General features: G+C 32.2%; 1 protein-coding gene across 3 annotated transcripts in view; it reads left to right on the forward strand.

Moving 5' to 3' along the window:
* Window positions 1-19,546, forward strand: part of Ss18 (SS18 subunit of BAF chromatin remodeling complex) — a 79,368-nt gene that overhangs the window by 38,451 nt on the left and 21,371 nt on the right. For all 3 annotated transcript variants that reach the window (XM_048806410.1, XM_015482467.2, XM_015482468.2), the window contains exons 3-4: window positions 2,660-2,813; window positions 7,041-7,262. In XM_048806410.1, coding sequence (XP_048662367.1) covers window positions 2,660-2,813; window positions 7,041-7,262 — 376 coding nt within the window. The remainder of the gene's footprint in view (window positions 1-2,659; window positions 2,814-7,040; window positions 7,263-19,546) is intronic.

Raw genomic sequence — 19,546 nt, forward strand, 5'->3', positions numbered from 1 at the left:
TTATTTCTCTTGAATAAATACCAGGAATGGAATTGCTAGGTGATATGGTAGACATACGTTTAACTTCTTGAGGAACTGCCAAACTGTTTCCCAAAGTGACTATACCGTTTTACACTTTTCCTAGCATATATGAGAATTCCTGTTTCTCTACATTTTAGCCAACACCTACCATTTGGGTAGTTATTATTATTATAGCCATCCTATTGGGTGTTGGCCATTTATGATGGTTTTTTAAAATGCCTGTGATTTATGATAAAATGTCAGACATTGTGGTTAGATAGGATTGCATACCTGAAATCCCAGTTACTTGGGAGGCTATGGAGGAGAATTGCAAGTTTGAGGCTGGCCTGGGCAATTTAGTCAGACTGTGTCTCAAAAAATTTTTTTAAAAGTTGAGGATGAGCTCAGTGGTAGAGAACCCCTGGGATCCATCCCAGTATTTAAGAAAAAGGGCAAACATAACAATTCTAGAAAGTTAAAGATTGTGTTCTTTTCTTCTAAAGAGAATTAAGTTTTCCTTTGGTATGAGAAGTACTAGGAGATCACCTTGAGTATTGAGGGTTCATTAAAAGATTTATAGGGCTAATCTATTTCAGTTTTGACCTTAGTCTGAGGTGAGGCTCTTCTGAAATCTGGAGAGCTGGAGTTGTTTATGAAGTCCCCTCTAACTGAATGGGCTATACTCCAATCTTTTATCTACCAAGCATTAGGCAGTAGCTGGAATCTCTGCTTGGCTCTTTGGCCTCCTAACTGCTGTTTTCTAGTAGTTGTCTTGAATTTTTCTCTTTCTGTAGTTTTCCTTTTTGGGGGACTTTATTCTTTAATTTTCTGCCGATTTTTAAAAAACTGAGTCATTCCCCCTTAATCCAGAAGAATTTCTGCTTTGTGTTTTGGCACTTTTTACTCCATACACTGCACACTCACAGAAAAAGCCAAAGAAATTGGGGAGCTGGTCTTTTAACATTCTTCCCCTTTTTCAAGAATTGTAGCTTCTGTTCCTCTTTGGTTACATAGTGCTTTAGTGCTTTTAGACAGTTTTTTTTTTTTTTTGCACTTTGTCAGGATTTTATCACTTTTATTAGCAGAAGGGTTAGTTATTACTCTTAGGATGGTAAATAACAACTAGTGATGTTTTATGAGTTGAAATACAAATAAATAACCAGGTTTGAAAGCATGATAAGTAAAGGATAATTAAAAGTAAGATATGTAATAGACTTTGATGTTTGGGTTTTGTATGTGTCTGAAAACTAAACAAGGTTATTAAGTGTTTTAAGATACAAGTTGGATAAAAAATTAAGATGAGAGCTGAAAAGAAAATACTTAATAAACGCCCATTATCTGGATTTAGTAGTGACGAAATTAAAATTCTAACTTTTGTAGGTGCTATCAAAGTAGTACCTGCTATTTCTTTTTTAAAAAATAGTTATTTTTTTAATTGTAGATGGACAGCATGCATTTGTTTTATTTGTTTATTTTTATGTGGTGCTAAGTATTGAAGCCTGTGCTTCACACATGCTAGGCAAGCGTTCTGCCACTGAGCTACAGATCTAGCCCAGCACTTGTTATTTCTACACTGTGAGCTATTCATTAAATGATTGGAGGTTTGAGTGCATGTGTTGGCTAAAGAATAACATATATATCTGTTAAGTGTTTCAGAGGCAACTGTGCTGACAAAATCTGGAAAGGTATAATAAATAACTGATCAACAAATATTGTGGAAAAAATTTTAAAAATAAAAAATGTGGAAGAAAGTTACTGGATTGGACATTATGTTCAGATCATGGGGAAGCAGAGAAAAAAGACAGAAAGTAGATCTGTAAAGAATAAGTCCTTCTAACCTGTAGGGTTAAAAATAGATATTTGGAAAGAAACTAACCATTTGCTTTCTCCACCAAAATGTTCCCAACATGGGAGCCCTGTGTTGCAGACTGTCTTGTATCTATGTTTTTCCTTTTGCCCTTTTGTGAACTCTCAAGGTTAGTCAGTGGTTTTCTTGAAAATTTCATTAGGAAATTTGCCAAAGGCATCGTTTTGAGGCAGCTGTCTCTGTACCCTTGGAGGCCATCAGTAATGTTTCCAATCTATAGCAGTAGTCGACACAAAAATATTGAACTGAACTATTATCTTTGTGTTTTAAAACATTATTCCATTGCCACCACTTTTCTTTCTGCACCTCAAACAGTATAAAATATGTCATATTTTTGGACCTCTGGTCCTTTTATATTTTTTATTATTCTCCCTTTTCAAGTAAAAATAATGATTAGTAAATATTTTCAAATATGTAATGAAAGGAGAATTAATTTTTAATGTTATTTAAATAACAATAGCTACATTAGAAATCCTTAGTAAATAAATGAATGAGAATTCTGTTTGTGTAGAATGTTAACATTTTTGCCATTGAGATTTTATAAATTAAAATACACTTTAATTGTGGTCTGTTTTTGTCCTAAGGTGCTCAAATGCTAAGCATCTTGTGAAGTTTTGGGGGGTATTAAATATGATATTTATCAGTCCATGATTAAACTACATTAGAAGAAATTGAAATGCATTTGTTGTTTTGTTTGTCCAATTTAATAATATAGTCAACTGTTATTCCATATACATCTTTTATACATTGGTGTAACTGTTTCTCTTGTTTTGCTAAACTGTCTTCTTTCAGCCACCCACACAGAATATGCCTATGGGTCCTGGAGTGATGAATCAGAGCGGCCCTCCCCCACCTCCACGCTCTCACAACATGCCTTCAGATGGAATGGTAGGTGGGGGTCCTCCTGCACCACACATGCAGAACCAGATGAACGGCCAGATGCCTGGTAAGTTTTTCTCCTGTAAGACATTAACACCAGAGTTGCTTAGCAACTGAAACGACATGGGGGCTCAAGGGATACTAGATTGTTGATGACAAAACTGCTTTGAATGCCCCCGAGTACAAGCTCTCTTAGAGTTTGTTAGCTACAGAGCTACGTGACCTGTATTCAGTGTTTATCAGGCTGCCCTTGGGCTTTGATGTAGCTGACACACAGCATTCCTCTGATGAACAGAACTGGCTAAATTTAGTCTGTCTGAAACTATGCAACATAGTTGGCTTTAGAAGCTTTTTTGAGGGGAAAAGTCATTGTACCACGGCTTAAGAAATAAAATGTGTTTACAAAAAGGTATTCTAACATCCCTGAGTTTTTATTTACTTAAAAATTTATTGATCTCTGAAGCAGTATCACTGAGAAAAACACATGGGAAAAAGAAACAAACAAAAACAAACTCTAAAGTGCTGGTGTATTTAGTATTTCTTCATAGATATTACTGATGCTGAATCAGGATTTTTATGAATACATATGTTTTTAGCATAACATATGGAAATTGATTTTAAATCAAAATTAAAAGCTAAGAAATAGTGTAAGCTTTCTCATATATTTTGCCATTCTTGTTTCTCTTTATCCATTTAACTTTAGAGTCACTAGAATGGTGTCTTTTAGGCCATGGGTGCTTATTTAGTTATCGTTTGCTGAAAATATCTTCAGTTTGTGTAACAATAGTAATGATAGCTATCATTTTTGGCAGAGTATTCTCTACCTTTAATACGAGAATATTTTTGCTTTCTAAAGACAAAGACTATTTTCAGTAGAAAAAAGCAAACACGACTAGCAATAAGGATAGTAAACTTAAATCATAGAACAGTTTATTGTTAAAGTTAATAATTAGCATCCTTACGATAGTATCTTTTCCAGCTGATTGTGTTGTTGGTAGCATTGGTTCCAAGGACAACAGATATAGTGAAAGAAACAAAGGGGGAACACAGAGCAAAAGAGGCAAGGTAGCCTAGTTTAGCAGATTGATGTGACACTAATCATGTAGGAGGTAAATGCTATTTCATTGGCTCTCTTATTTCCTGCTAAGACTCTCAGCATTGATGGCTCCCACACAGTATGGAGGTAGGAATAAAGACAGAACTACTTTTTAGTTTGCAGTTAGATTGTAGTCAGGAGAAAGCTGTTTGTTTGCTAAATCCACATTTAGCTTATTGGGACACATTGTTTTTAGAACTATAAGAGCAGTGCTAATACAGATTAGTTAGGAATTCTGTGATCTTTGATGGTAGTACCTTCGATCAGGTATACAACATAAAGGTATGTGTAATTATATTAGGTATATAACATATCTCCAGATAACACTGAAGCCCAAGACCAAGTAAGCATTTGAGAAGTGCACAATTAATATTATTCTGACATTTTGTTTTTTTTTTGGTGTAAGGCCATCTGAAATAGTTACATTCTTTCCATAACCCAGAGATTATCAACCATTTAAGACTTGTATTGTTGAGCATCTAAAATAATAGTTAGGGGACTCTCCTAACAATAATAGCATCTAGTCACCCTTTTTAATGTGAACACTAATTTTAACTTGGCTCTTAATTTCCTATTTTAGTTCTAATAGGTTATTTGATAATTTAAGTTTCAGAGATACTTATGCCATTTGATTTTGGCCACATAACCTCTCAGTCCCAGTTCCTTTTAAAAAAATATTGATTAAAAAAACAAAACTAGGCTGGGCATGATGGCACATGCCCATAATCCCAACAGCTGGGGAGGCTGAGGCAGGAGGATCACAAGTTCAAAGCAAGCCTCAGCAACTTAGCGAGGCCCTGTATCAAAAAAAAAAAAAAAGGGATGGGGATGTGGCTTAGTGCTTGAGCACCCCTGGGTTCAATTCCTGATAACAAAACAAAACAGAACAAACAAAAAACCCCTAGATAATACATGATCATGCAGCCAAAATAAAAAAGTACCAAGGTTTATAGCCCTTAACTCTCTAAACTCTGAGTTCCAGAGAGGCATTGGTTATCCTTCAAGAGGTCAAGAGGTTTTTCTCTTTCTTTGTCTCTACCCAAAAATTTTTTTCTTTTTTTTTTTTGTACTATTCTTTTTAAAAAAACAAACCGTAGCACATTGAATAGTCTTATATGTCTTCTTTCCCTCTTAAAGATTTATCATAGAAACCATTACTCTATTCAGTGTATAAAGAGCTGCCTCATTCTTTTTGGTTACCGCATCATGTATTTTTTGTTTTTGTGTTTGTTTTTTATGGATATACCCTAACTTATCTGAACCGTTTTCCTTTTGATAGAAATAAATGTTGTTTCTTGTATGTTGATAAGTTGTGCTGCCATGAATATATTTATAAAACACATATACTTTTTTACATACTTGTACCAAATATTTATATAGAATAAATTCTTAGAACTGAAATTGCTGGGTTCAAAGTATGTACATTTAAAAATTTGATAACCTTATTGTCAAGTTCCTCTATAAAAAATAATACTTATTTACATTTATTTTCTCTGTGTAGTACCTGAAAGTGCTTCTTTAAAATATAGGTTTAGGGCTGGGGATGTGGCTCAAGAGGTAGTGCGCTTGCCTGGCATGCGTGCGGCCCGGGTTCGATCCTCAGCACCACATACAAACAAAGATGTTGTGTCTGCCGAAAACTAAAAAAAAAAATAAATATTAAAATTTTCTCTCTCTCTCTCTGTCTCTCTCTCTCTTAAAAAAAATGAAATAAAATATAGGTTTATTAAAGTTGATTTTTGAGAATCTAAGGTGAAAATTGTATTTTAGTTTTTTTAAGTAAAGCAATCAGTCATTCCTTGTTTACGAATCTATTCTTAGGTTTCTTTGAGCTTTTTATTCATGTCTTTCATTCCCCCCCCCCTTTTTTTTGCTTAATATATTAGGTAATTAGTTTGATTTATGACATGTCTTCTGAGTAATTTTTTTTTAGTTTATTTATTTATTTATTTTACAGGGGGATTACTGGGGATTGAACCCAGGGACACTTAATCACTGAGCCACATCCCAACCCTTTTTATTTTTTTATTTTAGAATTTCATTAAGTTGCTTAGGGCCTTGCTAAGTTTTTGAATCTGCCTTTGAATTTGTAATCCTCCTGCCTCAGCCTCCTGGGCCACTGGGATTACAGGCATGTGCCACCACACCTGGCTCAAATTTTATATATGTATATATATATATACACACACACAGACACACACACACACACATAATTTTTCAGATTTCACCTGGAATTTTTATTATTATTATTATTATTTTATTTGTTTTAATTAGTTACACATGACAATACAATGATCAAATTTTATATTTCAATTGTTTTTGGTATCAGGGATTAAACCCAGAGGTGTTTAATCACTTCACTGAGCCACATCTCCAGCCCTTTTTATTTTTTATCTTGAAACAGGGTCTTGCTAAGTTGCTTAGGGCCTTGCTAAATTGGTGAGGCTGGCTTTTAACTTGTGAATCCTCCTGTTTCAGCCTCCTGAGCCCCTGGGATTATAGGTGTACACCACTGTTTTATCAATTTTTGTTTTTAAAGGTGTGGAATTTCTAGAAAGCATTTTCCTCCCAAGATTATTTTAAAGTTTCTCCTTTTTGAGATTCTTTAATATGGTTTCTTTTTTCTTCTTTTTTAATGTTTAAATTTTTTATACAAAATAGATTAGTTTTATTGGGAGAAATGAGGTGATCCAGCTAATTTTTTTTTTTCCAGATGACTACACCATTGCCACAATACCATTTACTGAATTAATTTTTTTGTTGCCCACTTATACTTAATATCACTATATTATCACTTACCTTACTATGTATTTGGGTATATTTTAGACCCTATTCTGGTTGGTTGATCTGTTAATCTATTCATTCATATTAGTTAGTACTACATCTTTAATTACTCCAGCTTTATGTTTTGCTGTCTCATAAAGCTAGTTTACCCTTATTACTCTTCTTTTTCAGAGTATTCTTGGCTTTCCAAATACATCAGTTTCTTAATCTCTAAGATGGGAATAATAGGAATATTCACTTCACAGTGTTTTCTATCATTCATATGAGCGATTTATTTGCTATTAAATATTCAAATTATTGTTTAGTGTATGCCTACAATGATGAAAAAAACCTACAAATAGCTATTTTAGGTACTTTTGTATAAACCATCTCTTTAACTTTCAATATTTTGGTTCTGATCATTTTTCTTCAAAGGGCCTAACCATATGCCTATGCAGGGACCTGGACCCAATCAACTCAATATGACAAACAGTTCCATGAATATGCCTTCAAGTAGCCATGGATCCATGGGAGGTTACAACCATTCTGTGCCATCATCACAGAGCATGCCAGTACAGAATCAGATGACAATGAGTCAAGGGCAGCCAATGGGAAACTATGGCCCGCGACCAAATATGAATATACAACCAAACCAAGGTAATTAAGCTTTGTTCTATACTAGCGTGCTGTGTTACCCTTTTAAAGTACATACTTATATCAGGTTGTTAGCTGATTCATAAAAAATTAAGTAGTAAGAAACAGTCATGCTTTTAAAAAAAGGGGAATGTTGAGTTTGAAGCTAGATTAAATCTTTTTTTTAACATTTATAAATTAAATTGCTGAAGTTAGCTTTTCAAGTTTTAAAAAATTTGTCATTTGAACAATTTATTAGGAGATTTTTATATTATTGAGTTGTTTTTAAAGCAAATCATTGAATAATCAAACATTTTGTTTAGAGCTAAAAAAATGAGAAAATATAATTTTTGCCTTTGCAGGTACACCTTCTTAAATAAATCTGCTCTAAGGTTCATTTTACTTTTTAAGTATATATTAGTTTATATTACTTTCTTTGGACTTAGTGAGGGTTTGATATTAGAATGTTCAGTGGAGGTGCTGCTCTACTCTTCTTAGAGTGGTCTGAGTCCATTAAAGTTTATTACCAGTCTCAGAGAGTGAAATTGTTATCATGTTTCTCTTTTAAGTATCCTTGAATAAAAACTAAAAACCAGTAAATGGTGCCTTGTTCTGCTAATTGCCTGTTAAAACATTTGGCATCTTGCCAGCGTAAAGTTATTTCACTTACAAAATGTGGTGAGGTTAAGAATATAAGAAAATTAAGTATATTTGAAATAAAATTTCCTAGATCTGATTATAAAAAATAGATTACTGAAATGTACTCAGATAAAGAAAGTTAATGTTCTACTGAATTATTTTATGATGAAATACTATTTAATTTTTAAATATTAGTACAGAAAAAAGTATAATTTTGATGAGAGATATTGAAAACAGGTAATAGACTAAACTGTTGGTATAGTTTTACAAAACTGGTGTTTGCTCCATTTTTCCCCCTGAAGTTCTTTAATGCCCATTATGAAGTATTTTCTTTCTTTTTTATTTTTTTTATTTATTTCACTTAAAGGTTCAAAACAATAGCAAGATCCAGTCAGTGTTAAATCAGAAGGAAGGTCATTCAGATATATCTGAGAGAGTGAGAAAACTGATGATGATTTTGATAGCAACTATAATGATTCTGATAGCACACTTCTTAAAAACCTATAGTTAGGGAAAGATAGGGTGTACACAGAAATGTATGCCTCTATAGGGTAGTTTGATACAGTATGAAGTGATTGGGGAAGAAGAAAATAAAGCAGTGAGCATGTAGAAATTAATTACTATTTTTGGAGAAAAAGGGTCAAGATATTCATAGCAATTTAAAATGTCATTTTATACAAATGTATCATTTTTCTTTTTACTATAGTACTAATATTACTTTTTGCTTAGTTCTCATCATTCATGAGTTTCTGGATAGAAAACACAGATTATACAAAAAATAACTATGTAGAGGTGTGATTTGAAAAACCAAATACTTTTCAAAGGAAAAAAATATGGAAATTACTGAGGAAATTCTGTTTTTAAATGTCTGTCTTGGGTACAAATAAAAAATGTGCTTTTAAATTTTGGTATCTCAGAATCAAAAAACACCAAATAAAATTGTGATTCTAAAAATAAAGAAAATTTAGAAAAGTTATAGAGTATTCTGGCAGCATCCAATTTCTTTTTTGGTTTTTTGTTTGTTTCATTTTTGGTACCAGGGATTGAATGCAGGGATGCTTAACCACTGAGTCATATCCCCAGCCCTTTTTATTTATTTACTTTGAGAGAGGATCTTGCTAAATTGCTTAGGACCTCATTAAGTTGCTCTGGCTGGCTTTGAACTTAAGATCCTCCTGCCTCACTTTCCTGAGCTCCTGGAATTACACTTGTGCACTACTGCACCCATTTTCTTAATCATATGAATTCTTTAAAAAAGCATTAATTATATGGAACCTATTGTATCAATTGTTTAGCATGATGAAAGTTTTAGTAATGAATTTTTACAATTCATTTCTTTATAAAACATTTTCTTAGGTAGTTTTTACAAAAAAATAAGGTATATATTTTACATTAAGTATGTTTTAGTTTAGACCCAGTTATGGTAACACATACCTGTAATCCCAGCTACTTGGAGGCTGAGGCAGGAGGATTCCAAGTTCATGAGTGATTAAGTGATTACCCTGAGTGATTAAGCCAGACCATATCTCAAAATAAATATAATTGAAGGTTTGGGGATATTAACTCAGCAATAGAGTACTTGACTAGAATAAATGAGAAATGGTTCAGTCCCCAGTATTAAATAACAAAATAAGGATTTATTTTTGTTTTTTGTTTAGACCTAACTAGATGGAAAAAACTCTGTAATAGGAAAAATGTTTGCCTTTTAATAGTTTCTCACATTTATTGAAATAGTAAGTGTTCTTTGAGTTAAAATTAAAATGTTGAAATCTTCTTTTGAATAGCCTCGTATTTCAACACATTTATCTCTATCAGGAAATGCTAGAAAAATGTTAGGAGTATTTAATAACTTTTTTATTAATGGGGTTATGAGTCATGGAAAAGAAAAACTTATGAAATTTCTTATAGCTCAGTGGTATTAGTATATGGTTTGCATGCATGTAAGTTTGATCCCCAGCACAGAAAACAAAACAACAAAGAAACCTGTGGTAAGTGACAAACGGAAAAAAAGGAATAATTGAAGAATTATGTTTTTAAAGAGAGCTATTTAAGTGGTAATTATTTAGTATATTAAATTAGTAGTATTAATATAACATTAATATGTTAATAATTATTGAGTAATTAGTAATTAGCCAATTATGGATTATATGGTAGTAGTTTTCTATCTTTTTTTCATGTTTCTGAGGATCCATTCCAGGGCCTTAGAAATCATGTAGACAAGAAATCTACCACTGAACTATGTCCCCAGACCCCAGTATTAGTTTTGTAAGCAAACCATTGCAAATATAGTTACATTAATGCTAGTAGTTTTGAAGTGATTTTGGTTTTTAACCATACTTGCAAATTGCTCTAAGAATTCAAACATTTACCCTAATTTTTCTCTTCCTTGCCTTCCTCTATTTCTGTCTCTCTTAATATCAAAAGTGAAATTAAGGAGAAAAAAGTAAATTCTAAAAATCTTCTTGTAATTTGGGAGTAGATTGAAATCAGTGCAAAGGATAGATATTTTACACAGTTATAGTTTATCATTTTGATTGCTTGAAGACAAGAGAGATAGTCTGCTAATTTACACTAGTAGCTACAATAAGACATACAGAGTTTAGTGATATAGTAATGATATTATTTCCAGTAATAGAATAATGGAAGTTCTTTGTGCTTCATTATTGAGCTTTTTAATGTTTACTGGATTTTTTTTTTTCTGTCATGGTGTTGCAGATTTGAACCTGTGGCCCTAAGCATGCTAGGCAAGTGCTTATCACTGAACTGCATTCAACCCTTGGGGGCGAAAAATCAGTACAAGGGCTAATATAACAACAAAATGGAAACCTATCATACAAAATATGTCATTTTAAAATGCTGCACAAAGTCAGGTGTGACAATTTTTCCTGTACTCCCGACTTCAGGGAAGTCTAAAGCAAGAAAAACACTTGAACCCAGGAGTCTGAGGCCATTCTGGGCAACAGTGAGAACCTGTCTCTTTAAAACACATAAACACAGAGAGTTGACCCCACTGAGTTTACTAACTATACATTTTGTATTCATACTTGTTAAAAAAAGAATATCAGCAATTATTGTTTTTTGAACTTTTTAAAAAATGAGCTTATATGTAGTGGTATATTATAATTGTCTTTTAGTTTATTTGTAGTGACTTACATGTGCTTAGGAATCTAGAAAACTGAAGTGTTATTTTTTTTAAGTTGTAGATGGACATGATATCTTTATTTTATATATTTTTTATTTTTATGTGGTGCTGAGTTATTAAACCCAGTGCCTCACACAGGATAGTCAAGTGCTCTACCACTGAGCCACAACCCCAGCCCCTGAAGTTTTATGATTTTCTTTCTTAAACTTACTGCAGAAGGTTCCTTTAATGTAATAGGCAATCCAACCTATACTTTCCCATGTTATTTTCACTATTATCTATCTAGTACATTGATCATCATTTTGAACCTGAAGAGAACCAGATTCCTAATAAGCTTACTCCTTTGTAGAGCACAAACTTCACCAGAATTCAAAAAACTCTAAAAAGGTAGGAAATTGGTGTTTACTGCCATTTCCCTAAGTGCTGAGAATAATGACTGAGGTTAAATAATACATCTATTCCATGAATAGGAATTGGAATAAGATGTCATGTGATAACCTAGAAAGACAGAGTTGGTGCATTAAAAACGTTTAATAAAGCAACAGATACATTTATTGGAGTATAGTCAAATAAGAATAGGAAGACCTTCTGAAGATGACCAACAGTTATATTTGATAGAATCAGCTTATTTTTCATTCCCAGACATTATTAATTGTAGCTTTCCTTATTTCCAGAATTTTACTAATTATGTATTCAAAAGGAAAGGGGGTGTCACCAATTGTTACATTTGTTTTACAAATTCCATGTAAATAATTCTTTTTGAACTCATATATCTTGGCAGGATCTTTGGACTAAATTGATTACTTTCTTAAAGTGAAAGATTAAATAATGGTGCATTTAAACATCCTGATTCACTGATTGCATAATTTCTAAAATATCAGTTGGTTAGAATAATCAAGTTTTTTCTTTTTAAATTGCCACAAAAATTTGAGATTGTTTTATCAACTGTCATTTTATTCATAGCATCTAGTTTATTTCTGGTTTTGGTTTTGTTTTGAACAGTATTAAGAAAGTCTTGATTCATTTAAATGGTAAGTTCCAAATCCATGGTTTTTAAATACCATGCTTTTTATTAGTGTGCTCTTTGATTAGACTGATTCAGAGGCTTGACATTAGAGTAGTAGGACAGTTTAACATTTAATTCTGCATACCTATTGTAATAGGTATGTTTCCTTGTGCCTTTTTGCTATTAGTATATATAAATCTACCTCATTTCTAAAATAGTATTATTATTTGTATGAACCTGGAATATATTTTAGCCTAACTATATCTACTTTTAAAACATTTTTCTAGTCTTTTTATTGTTACAAATAATTCAGGAAGAAAAATTTTTGTTTGAATAGTTGTGTTAGATTTTCATAAGACAAATTCTGGAATAGAATTGTCAGGATAAAATACATGAGAATTTAAAATATTTGAGAGAAGTTATTTTCAATAAAGATGTAAAGGATGTGTGAGGTCACATCCCTAGAGTATATGGAAGTGCTGATTTCACTACATATCTATGGTATTAATTTTTTTAATCTTTGCTGAACATATAAAAACATATATAAATATATATATATATATATATATATATATTTATATATATATATTATATGCCCAAGAGCATTCTACTTCTGAACTACATCTCAGTCATTTACATTTGATTTTGAGACAGGGTCTTGCTAAGTCTCTGAGGCTTTCCTCCTGCTTCAGCACCATGAGTCGCTGGGATTATAGTTGTGCACTGCTGGATCTAGCAGTCCTCTTAACTTTTATTTCTTTGATTATTAGAGAAGATTCTGAACTTCTTCAGTTATTTGCCATTTGTGGTTTTCTGTGAATTGCCTCTTCATGTTCTATATTGTGTGGTTTATACCTCCATTATTAATTTGAAGGGGTTCTTTATAGATTAAAGCTGTTCAAATTATATGAATTTCACATAAGTCAAACATTTTGTTCATTTTTAAGGTATGGCAGTTTAGTTTTTTGAAGTGGTTTATTCCAGCAGAAGGATTCTGAAAATGATAATATTATTTTCATGAAAAAAAATATAGTTATTTTCTAATTGTAGAAGAATGTTGATTCTAAACTTTCAAAATTGTGGCCTAGATTTTAGTAATTATTGGTAAAATGCTTATTCAGCATGCTTATTAGCATATTAACAGGTCTGAGATTCCCTACAGGAAAGAAACCAATTTGATTTGGTTACCCTAAGTATGTTCACAATGGAACTTTTTCTTTTTTAGTGTTATTACTTAAAAAATTAAGAGTGTTGACTTAAGGGAGAAGTGAGTGTATTAAAAGCTATGGTATTAGAAGACATACATTATTTAACAAGTAGATAATAGGAAGGAAAAAAAAATCTGACGATTATTACCACATTTTAACATGGAAGCTTAGACTAAATAGGACTAGCTGGTAAGTTGGGAGGGAAGCCTTAGTTTCTTAGAAGCTAAGGTACTAGTTTTTAAAATCAGAGAATTGTGTGAGCAGGTGAGGTGAGGATTGAAAAATAACTTGGATTTTATGACAAAGATGGACAGTTTTATGGAGGGATTGGGGCAGAAGCCTGACTGATATGTTCATGAGAAAATTGGAAGAGAAAAAATGGTAACAGTGAGTACAATTATTTCTAGTTATTTTTTGATACAGGAGGGGTAAAAAAGGATTAATAGCCAGAAGACGATATTATGTCAAGAAATATTTTTTAAAATGTGGGAAGATGTTAAGTCTTGTATTATATGATAGGAATGATACATTAGAGGGGAAATTGATGATGCAGGAGAGAAAGATGAGGCACAATTGCAAGAGCCATTCATTTGAGTCACTGTGAGGAGTTAGATGGTACAGTTCCTAGGACTACCCTTAGCTCTGAAGCTAACTGAAATTTTAGTCAATTGTGAAATTATAGGGGATGACCTCCTAGTCTGGCCTTATTTCTGACACCAACTACAAGTTCAAGGGTTCCCTAAACCATCCTCTGGTTCAATCATGTCTTTGGAAGGATTCACAGAACTCACTGAGTGCTGTTACACTCATAGATAGAATTTATTACAGAGAAAGTATACAGATTTACATTAGTTAAGGCAAGAAATGCATAGTGCGGAGCCCAGAAGTGGTACCCAATGCAGTGTTTACATTATTTTCTCCTGAAGCAGTCAGGATGCTTTCTCTCCTGGCATGGACATGTGATGATACAGAGTATTGCTAACCAGTAGGGTTCATCTGAGCCTTGATGTTAAAAGATTTTTTATTAGGGCTTTATTATGTAGGTTTAACTGATTGCCCACATGGTTGATCTCAGTCTCTAGTCATAATCCCTGCTCTATGAATCCATATCATAATCCCGAGTCAGGAGCTATAGGAATCCCCAATTGTTTGTGTGTGTGTGTTTGTGTGTAATATAATGTACACATAATATACATATATCTTATTTAATATAGTAATAAGTATTGTGATGTTATGTAACATAAAATAATTACTTTTAGGGGTTGAAATTATAGGGGATGGTCCCTAATATTGGCCCTCACTTTTGTGAAATTATAGGGGATGGTTCCCAAGACTGGTCACACTTCTGCCTTGATGTTACTGAATATATATACTGAATATTAAGTATGACATAGAAAATTTAAAATGAAAAATATTTTAAATACTCCATGTAAATGTCATATTTGATCTCTAGTGTTTTGGTTGAATGAGAATTGTGTATACCTTCATTTCTTTTCACTGTTAAAATCAGCAAGTCTCTGAAATACTGCTAATATTGCAAGTTTCTGTTACAAAGAATTTTAGGTTTATTATAGCCATTACATTGTAGTTCAGACTATATATTTTGTTTATACCTTTGAATCAGTATTGCCTATGTTGAATAAATTTTTCAAGGTCATGATTTTTCCCCTATACATTTTTTCTAGTTATAAAATAATGTTTAATATGAAAAAAACCTAAAAATACAAAAAACAAAACAAAACATAGAGCACAAAATAAGGATGATCTCTAATCTTGGTATGTAAGTTTTAAATTATTCCTTAAATAAGTCCAGTTAAGTATAGTAGTCTGTACTTAGGCTATTTGTAGCAGCAAACTTATAGTTATGTAAATGTAATTATTTATAAATATTTGTTTATTTCCCCCTAGACTCTTCAGTTCTTAGAAATCAGGAACTGTGTTTTGTTTGTTCACTATTTTGTCCTATTTGTTGATTGACTGATTAGCTAGATATGTGTTCTCCTGCCATAACAAGTTAGATAAATCAACTTTCTTCTTTCTGATATTGTCATCTATCAGCTTTCATTCCAAGAATGAAACAAAGAAGGCCTTGTTAGTTAACTATCAGGTAAAATGGATAAATGGATAATATAAAAATCTTCTGGGTTTGGGAAATAAAATCCAAGTGAGTTTCACTTAAAACAGTAACTGAGCAGAATTCAGGTTCATTATTTTAAGGGTTCACAGGAAGTTGCAAAGATGAAATAGAGATGTTCTGTGTACCTTGGCCCCAGCTAGCTCTATTTGCTGAAAACTCCTGTTACTCTTTCCTCATTTCTTAATTTTGTTATTTTGAGAATATTGAATAGATGGAATTATACAGTGTTTGACCTTTTGAGATTGTTCACAGCATAATTAATACCTTTGGTTTTTTTCCAAATTGTTTCATATAGTATCGGTTTATTTATTTTTATTGTTGAGTAGTACTCCATGGTATGGATGTACTACAGTTTGGCCTTATATATATATATATTTGTATTTGTATTTGTAGATGGACAGAATGCCTTTATTTTATTTGTTTATTTTTATGTGGTGCTGAGGATCGAACCCAGTGCTTCATGCATGCTAGGCAAGCACTCTTCCACTGAGCTACATCCTCAGACCTTGGCCTTTCATCTATTGAGGAACATTTTAATTGCTTATAGTTTTGGGGTTTTTACAAATAAAGATGCTATGGATAATCATATGTGTCCATATTTTTTACTGGACATTAATTTTCATTTCTCTGAGAAATGTACCCAGGAAGTGTAATTGTCTTGAGTTATAAAATGTGCTTTACAAATTACATTTTAATAAATATGAAAAGTCTTGCTTATTTGTAGTCTATTCCTTCAGAATTTTTCTGGTTAGAATAATCTATTCTTTGCCAGATGATTCATAATTTTCTGACTTTCCTGCTCAGTAACAAAGCTAGGTATTCTAATGTAGCCTAGCTCCGTGGCTATCTGGTTGGGTAAGTTAGGGTCTTCACAACAGAGATACATGTGCCACATAAATGTAGATCTTTTGGAACTCATTTCAGTGAACAACATATGTTTGCCAGTGACTTTTTTTTTAAAAATCACTATTGTGTAATACAGTTGAAACTATTTAAGAGGAATCCTTTTAAGAAGAGTTATCTAAATAGCATAACCTTTTATTTTGCTGGATTTATTAATTCACTACACATCCTTTTCCCAGTTCTCAATCATGAGGAAGTTAAATATATAGTCTAACTCCCAGCCTAGTGTATAAAAAGCCCTGTGAATTAAAATTATGCCCTTGAGAAATTAATGATTTCTTAACTCAGCTTTATTGATATTTTGAGGTGGATAATTCTTTCTTGTGGGAACCTGTCCAGTGCATTATGGAATGTTTAGCAGTATTTCTTTCCTCTGCATACTAGATGAAAATTGCACCCCGACCCCCCAGTTTTTTAAATCTTTTTCTCCCTTTTTATTGACACATTATAATTATATATAACAGTGGGATTTGTTGTAATATATTCATACATGTAAACAATAAAACAGTATAATTTGTTCATTTTCATTCCCCAGTACATCCCCTGTTCTTCCCTCCATGTTCCTCCCGGCTCCCCTTCTCCAACCCTGGAGTTGTGACAACTAAAACTTTCACCAGATTTTGCTAAATGTCCTCTGGAGGACAGATTCATTTAAGGCTGAGAATCACAACTTTAAGGAACGGGGAATGTGAATAACTGCATATAAGATGATCTGTGTCACTAAAGAAACAAATGATAACAAAACATTGATGATATTGTGCATAACTTTTAATACTTCTATGAGAATATCTGTAAAAATTTCATGTTATTAAAAAAAACCTCCCCCCGCCTTCTCCTATGGATTGAACCCAGGGGCATTTTACAACTGAGCTACATCTATCCCTACTCCTTTTTATTTCTTATTTTGAGACAAGGTGTCGCTAAGTTGCTGAGGCTGGTTTCGAATTTATGATCCTCTGCTTCAGCCTCTCAAGTAGCTGAGATTACATGCCCCACTGCACCTAGTCAAAAAAGTTTGTATCACTTAATGAGTTGTTCTTTGTTTGTATCACTTAATGAGTTGTTCTTTTTACTAACTAAAATGTATCATGGTTTTATTTTTCATTAGTTACTTAGGTAAGTAACCAGCTAAGTTTGTGCCTAGCTACTAAGTTTCTGGGATAATTGTACATTTTCTTACTAAGCTTTTGTTCGTTTATCCTTGGTATTATGTCCAAACATCTGACTGTGAACTATTTAAAATTCTTGATGTGGACAGACGTATAATTTAGTTATGTAGAGAATCTTTTTTTTCATTTTAAATGACTGCTTAAACATATAGTAGTGTAGCTACTTGAGTTTGCTAGAATACAGGAATTTTTCTCTTGTAAACCAACTATTAGTACTGTACTTGAGCTATAAATGGCTTATTTTGAGAATAATTGGTTAAGGAACAAGTAGTAAAATATGAATAGTAAATGATAAAATGTGAAAATGAAAATAATGATTGTCAACAGTTTCCTTATAGAATCAATGCTGATTCTTATAATTATTGGTAAATTGAGGAAATTTCTTATATTTTAGGGAAATTAAGTTGATAATACCTGTTTTCGTAAGGGTTGGGGAGGATAAATAATATATATAAAGATTTTAGCTTAGTTCATGGCTCATAATAAGTGCTCATTTAATGTTAGTTATCATTTTTAACTATGTTGTTGAAATAATTCTTAGATTAATGAAACAATTTATAGAATTTTAGTGTGTTGGTTTGAATCTACAGATATGAATAAGTGAATAAGTCAGAATATTTTTAAAATATTGTTTCAAAACTCTTCACAGATTAATTAAAATGATGTTTGTAAAACCTTTTTTCTTCTTGATCTATATAATTGTAAGTCATTGAGATTGTGGTAATTCCTGTCAGATCTTTGTGCCAGTTGGCTTTTGGCCCATCGTCTGGTATATAAGAAGTACTCAAATTCGATCCTCAGCTTACTCTTTTAAGAAAATTCTTTCTGACTCAGATAAAACTAAGTATTAACCATCTCAGTGGAATCAAGAATTTCAGTAATATAAAGTACAGTAATTTGGGGAATATTTTATGTTTTAAGATATGGCCATTATTTCTGTAGAATATCTAGAAGGGTATAAAATTCAAAATGGAAGTAAATAACATGGTAATTTTTTGTTTTATGTCCTTGTAAAAAGTATTTTCTTAGTAATTAAGATATTAGTAAGAGTCTTCATATATTATACTTTATAGTGCATCTTTTTTTTTTTTTTAAAGAGAATTTTTTAATATTTATTTCTTAGTTTTCGGCAGACACAACATCTTTGTATGTGGTGCTGAGGATCGAACCCGGGCCGCACGCATGCCAGGCGAGCGCGCTACCATTTATAGTGCATCTTAACATCAAAATGGTTTAAGGAAAATATGAGGAATATCCCTTAAGCATATAATAACATATAATGCTATTATTCACAGAAAATGGTTATTTATAATAGACTCATTTTGTAGTTTTATTTTACTCTATAGTGTACATTTTTGAAACTTACTTTGGGGTAGTCTTTTGAGATTTAGCTCTTATTTTCATTAGTGTCTCAGGAGATGATACTCACACATTACCACTGTAGCATATTTCTTTATCATAAAGAAAATGTTTCCTAAACAATCAGAATTGAAGTTATAAAATCGTAATTTTTTATCTTTAGTGGGTAAGTCTTCAAGGAAACAATGAAAAGTACGTTTTTATAGTAGAGCAAGCCTGTTCATTCTCTGTGGTTTTAGGCTTGATCCTGAATGATGTTAGGATCCTCAGAAGGAGAAAAGTGACTGAGAATAAGGGAAGGGTGGTAATTGAGCTCTTTGGGATTGGAATTGCTGATGGTCCCAAAAGATAAAGCACAAGCAGCATGGTCTTTGCTGTCTAGAGTTTAAGCTAGAATTACTTTTCTCCTTTAGAGCAAAGCTTAGAATTTTATTATGTATCTTTTTGGATCCCCCCCCTCCAGTTATTATGGTTTTTCTTTTTAATTTTGGTTTCAATGCATAGAGTATACACTAGTTGTATTGCTACTTTCAGTTAAGGCAAGAGGTTTTCAGACAGTGTTGGAGAAGAAAGACACAGCAAAACCTTCATTTCCTGAAGATAAATTACACAAATACTCAATCAGGTTGCCTATTATACTGTGACTCTTAGTTTCAGTACTTAATTATATATAAAATATACTTGAAATTGTAACCTCAGTTAAGCTCATTATGGTCTTAGAACTTTTTTTTCTGAATGCAATACC

This window comes from Marmota marmota, unplaced genomic scaffold, assembly GCF_001458135.2.
Source record: "Marmota marmota marmota unplaced genomic scaffold, marMar, whole genome shotgun sequence".
NCBI lineage: Eukaryota > Metazoa > Chordata > Mammalia > Rodentia > Sciuridae > Marmota > Marmota marmota.